The sequence below is a fragment of the Oncorhynchus masou genome, unplaced genomic scaffold, assembly GCF_036934945.1.
Source record: "Oncorhynchus masou masou isolate Uvic2021 unplaced genomic scaffold, UVic_Omas_1.1 unplaced_scaffold_446, whole genome shotgun sequence".
Lineage (NCBI taxonomy): Eukaryota > Metazoa > Chordata > Actinopteri > Salmoniformes > Salmonidae > Oncorhynchus > Oncorhynchus masou.
Window position 1 is genome coordinate 465001 of NW_027010853.1, and position 5483 is coordinate 470483.

The 5483-nt window shown below is 48.4% G+C and overlaps 1 protein-coding gene across 3 annotated transcripts in view; it reads right to left on the bottom strand.

Moving 5' to 3' along the window:
- The window catches only part of LOC135535121 (actin-related protein 2/3 complex subunit 1A), a 16768-nt gene extending 12320 nt beyond the window's left edge, over positions 1 to 4448 (bottom strand). For all 3 annotated transcript variants that reach the window (XM_064961842.1, XM_064961843.1, XM_064961844.1), the window contains exons 1-5: positions 4258 to 4448; positions 3501 to 3603; positions 3165 to 3269; positions 2792 to 3014; positions 2510 to 2617 (exon numbers count right to left, since the gene is read on the bottom strand). In XM_064961842.1, coding sequence (XP_064817914.1) covers positions 2510 to 2617; positions 2792 to 3014; positions 3165 to 3269; positions 3501 to 3564 — 500 coding nt within the window. In that variant the 5' untranslated portion in view covers positions 3565 to 3603; positions 4258 to 4448. The remainder of the gene's footprint in view (positions 1 to 2509; positions 2618 to 2791; positions 3015 to 3164; positions 3270 to 3500; positions 3604 to 4257) is intronic.
- Positions 4449 to 5483: the final 1035 nt, after the last annotated feature.

The window sequence follows — 5483 nt, forward strand, 5'->3', positions numbered from 1 at the left end:
ACTGATCAGGGGGCTGCACGTATCAATACCTACTGATCAGGGGGCTGTACGTATCAATACCTACTGATCAGGGGGCTGTACGTATCAATACCTACTGATCAGGGGGCTGTACGTATCAATACCTACTGATCAGGGGGCTGCACGTATCAATACCTACTGATCAGGGGGCTGTCCGTATCAATACCTATTGATCAGGGGGCTGCACGTATCAATACCTATTGATCAGGGGGCTGCACGTATCAATACCTATTGATCAGGGGGCTGCACGTATCAATACCTACTGATCAGGGGGCTGTACGTATCAATACCTATTGATCAGGGGGCTGTACGTATCAATACCTATTGATCAGGGGGCTGCACGTATCAATACCTACTGATCAGGGGGCTGTACATATCAATACCTACTGATCAATACCTACTGATCAATAACTACTGATCAATAACTATTGATCAATAACTATTGATCAAGCGTCTCTGAGAGGAGAATTGCTGGTTCAGTCTTAATGAATAAGAGGACAGAAGGGCCCTGATCCTAGATTCAACACTCCCACTGAGAGACGCTGTGTGAAAACAGGCCCTGATCCTAGATTCAACACTCCAATTGAGAGACGCTGTGTGAAAACAGACCCTGATCCTAGATTCAACACTCCCACTGAGAGACGCTGTGTGAAAACAGGCCCTGATCCTAGATTCAACACTCCCACTGAGAGACGCTGTGTGAAAACAGGCCCTGATCCTAGATTCAACACTCCCACTGAGAGACGCTGTGTGAAAACAGACCCTGATCCTAGATTCAACACTCCCACTGAGAGACGCTGTGTGAAAACAGGCCCTGATCCTAGATTCAACACTCCCACTGAGAGACGCTGTGTGAAAACAGACCCTGATCCTAGATTCAACACTCCCACAGAGACGCTGTGTGAAAACAGGCCCTGATCCTAGATTCAACACTCCCACTGAGAGACGCTGTGTGAAAACAGACCCTGATCCTAGATTCAACACTCCTACTGAGAGACGCTGTGTGAAAACAGACCCTGATCCTAGATTCAACACTCCTACTGAGAGACGCTGTGTGAAAACAGACCCCGATCCTAGATTCAACACTCCCACTGAGAGACGCTGTGTGAAAACAGGCCCTGATCCTAGATTCAACACTCCCACTGAGAGACGCTGTGTGAAAACAGGCCCTGATCCTAGATTCAACACTCCCACTGAGAGACGCTGTGTGAAAACAGGCCCTGATCCTAGATTCAACACTCCCACAGAGACGCTGTGTGAAAACAGGCCCTGATCCTAGATTCAACACTCCAACTGAGAGACGCTGTGTGAAAACAGACCCTGATCCTAGATTCAACACTCCTACTGAGAGACGCTGTGTGAAAACAGACCCTGATCCTAGATTCAACACTCCCACTGAGAGACGCTGTGTGAAAACAGACCCTGATCCTAGATTCAACACTCCAACTGAGAGACGCTGTGTGAAAACAGGCCCTGATCCTAGATTCAACACTCCCACTGAGAGACGCTGTGTGAAAACAGGCCCTGATCCTAGATTCAACACTCCAACTGAGGAGAGACGCTGTGTGAAAACAGACCCTGATCCTAGATTCAACACTCCCACTGAGAGACGCTGTGTGAAAACAGGCCCTGATCCTAGATTCAACACTCCTACTGAGAGACGCTGTGTGAAAACAGACCCTGATCCAGACCCTGATCTCTCTATCTGAAACATGGTCTCTGACGGTCTCTCTCTCTCTACTGATGAGGCTGAAACATGGTCTCTGACGGTCTCTCTCTCTACTGATGAGGCTGAAACATGGTCTCTGACGGTCTCTCTCTCTACTGATGAGGCTGAAACATGGTCTCTGACGGTCTCTCTCTCTACTGATGAGGCTGAAACATGGTCTCTGACGGTCTCTCTCTCTACTGATGAGGCTGAAACATGGTCTCTGACGGTCTCTCTCTCTACTGATGAGGCTGAAACATGGTCTCTGACGGTCTCTCTCTACTGATGAGGCTGAAACATGGTCTCTGACGGTCTCTCTCTCTACTGATGAGGCTGAAACATGGTCTCTGACGGTCTCTCTCTCTACTGATGAGGCTGAAACATGGTCTCTGACGGTCTCTCTCTCTACTGATGAGGCTGAAACATGGTCTCTGGCGGTCTCTCTCTACTGATGAGGCTGAAACATGGTCTCTGACGGTCTCTCTCTCTACTGATGAGGCTGAAACATGGTCTCTGACGGTCTCTCTCTCTCTACTGATGAGGCTGAAACATGGTCTCTGACGGTCTCTCTCTCTCTACTGATGAGGCTGAAACATGGTCTCTGGCGGTCTCTCTCTACTGATGAGGCTGAAACATGGTCTCTGACGGTCTCTCTCTCTACTGATGAGGCTGAAACATGGTCTCTGACGGTCTCTCTCTACTGATGAGGCTGAAACATGGTCTCTGACGGTCTCTCTCTACTGATGAGGCTGAAACATGGTCTCTGGCGGTCTCTCTCTCTACCTGCATTTGAAGTCACAGGATCCAGCCGCCAGCAGCACGTTGTTCGGATGCCAGTCCAGACTGAGGACGGTGGAACGGATCGGCTTCTTGATGTGCTTACTCACCCACCTGACACAAACACACACATTTAAAGAGTACACAACTATTTAGCCTGCTTCTCCCTCTCTCTCTCTCTCTCTCTCAACCCCTCCTCCACCCACCCTCACTGACACACACACACATTTAACGAGTACCAAACTATTTAGCTTTTATAACTATTTAGATTAACCATTTCCTCCTCACCAGTCGTTGTCAGACTCGAAGTAGCAGACTGATATGAGTCTGGCGCCGCTGCCCACAGCGAACTTGTTCTCCAGAGGAGACCACTTGACGAAGGTAGCAGCTCTGTTGATCCTCAGGATGACCAGCGTGGGCTTCCAGACGCCGTCCTTCAGAGACCAGACGTAGGCGTTACGGTCCGCTCCGCACGTCACGATACGGTCGGACTTAGGAGCCCAGTCGATACCTGGAGAGGGAGAGGAGAGGGAGAGAGAGGGGGAGAGAGGGAGAGAGAGTCAATGTAAACCTCTGAAAAACATCATCAATGTCCAGACGTTGTTTAAAAAAAATGTGTTTTAATCTATTCCTGTGATGTCATTTCCTGTGCCTCGTCTACCTGTGATGTGTCCATTGTGCTCCTTCAGTTCATGACTCTTCACCCACTGGTTACCGCTCTTCTGATAGATGTGAACCTCATGGTTGTTGGGACTGATGGCGATCTCTACAGGGAGAGAAGGAGGAAGAAGAAGAGGAAGAAGTAGAAGAAGAAGAAAGAGGAGGAGGAGGATGAATTAGAGGAGGATGAAGAGGAGGAGGAGTAAGAAGGCCAGATCACAGAAGAGTCGGTGGATAAACATTTAGATGAACTGTGGATGTGTTTCGATACGTTTTGACGTTGTGTGTGTATATTTAAAGTATGTGATTTTTCATAGAATAAAGCATTGGTCCGTACGGGTTCTGTCCCGGTTCCAGGCGTGACAGGTGATGGGCTCAAGCAGAAACTGGTGCAGTGACATGTTGATGGGAGTTGGGTGGTCAGTCTCACTGGTCACCGGCTACACAGAGAGAGAAACAGAGAGACAAAGAGAGAGACAGAGACAGACAGAGAGACAAACAGAGAGACAAACAGAGAGACAAACAGAGAGACAAACAGAGAGACAAACAGAGAGAGACAAAGAGAGAGAAAACCCCCCCATAGAAATTCAACAACATGACTCAGCTCGTTATCAACCCGAATCAATTCAGCTCCACGGCGAGCTGCTAGTACCTGTTTGGTAGAATAATATGTATCTTACATTTCACAAAACTGTTAGACGTGAATGAATAACAGCGTTTTATACAATATAACAGGACATACTCGTGTTATTAAAGAGGAGTTAGTTCTGTATTTAGGAGCAAGGTGTGAGTTTTACAGACAATCCCTTAATGTTCCCTAAATAACTCGTCCAGATTTTCGCACGTAACGTTACGATAGCTAAACTAGTTAGCAAAACAATACATTATCTAGTCATTTATCTATACTTCAATGTCCCATACAAAAAAAAGATCAACAAGATTACGAACGATAAAAATGTGCTACGAAAATAACATTTTAATCTCGCCGTATAAAAAAAACGAGGCCTCCTCTCTTGAACCAAAGCCTCAACCTTTCCTACGAGCCTTCCCCCGCTCCCCCGCTTCCCCAGTCCGCATGCTGACTGTGATCTTACCTTGGTTTTAACAGAGCTTCTGGCTCGTCCTCGTGTTATTATTATTCGGAAACGACAGATTTGCTGATCACGGGAGACAGCGGACTTGAATTCGCGGACTCTGGGCAGTCGACACGAATCCGTCCAGGGTTGTCAGGAGCGGAACCGGGAAGCTTCCAGCTACATTCAGATGGATGTCAGACAAACCCCGCTCTTTGTTGAAGGCTGCCCCTAGCGGCTAATGAACCGAGTCTAGGAGATTTTATTTCACCTTTATTTAACGAGACAAGTCAGTTCAGAACAAATTATTAGTAACAATGACGCCTCAGCCGTCCTATGGGACTGCCTGGAATCGAACCAGGGTCTGTAGGGCCTCAGACCACTGTGATACAGCCTGGAATGGATCTAGGATCTGTAGTTTCTCAGACCGCTGTGATACAGCCTGGAATGGATCTAGGGTCTGTAGTGACTCCTCTAGCACTGAGATGCAGTGCCTTAGACCGCTGTGATACAGCCTGGAATCGAACCAGGGTCTGTAGTTCCTCAGACCACTGTGATACAGCCTGGAATGGATCTAGGGTCTGTAGTGACTCCTCTAGCACTGAGATGCAGTGCCTTAGACCGCTGTGATACAGCCTGGAATCGAACCAGGGTCTGTAGTTCCTCAGACCACTGTGATACACCCTGGAATGGATCTAGGGTCTGTAGTGACTCCTCTAGCACTGAGATGCAGTGCCTTAGACCGCTGTGATACAGCCTGGAATCGAACCAGGGTCTGTAGTTCCTCAGACCACTGTGATACAGCCTGGAATGGATCTAGGGTCTGTAGTGACTCCTCTAGCACTGAGATGCAGTGCCTTAGACCGCTGTGATACAGCCTGGAATCGAACCAGGGTCTGTAGTTCCTCAGACCGCTGTGATACAGCCTGGAATGGATCTAGGGTCTGTAGTGACTCCTCTAGCACTGAGATGCAGTGCCTTAGACCGCTGTGATACAGCCTGGAATCGAACCAGGGTCTGTAGTTTCTCAGACCGCTGTGATACAGCCTGGAATGGATCTAGGGTCTGTAGTGACTCCTCTAGCACTGAGATGCAGTGCCTTAGACCGCTGTGATACAGCCTGGAATCGAACCAGGGTCTGTAGTTCCTCAGACCACTGTGATACAGCCTGGAATGGATCTAGGGTCTGTAGTGACTCCTCTAGCACTGAGATGCAGTGCCTTAGACCGCTGTGATACAGCCTGGAA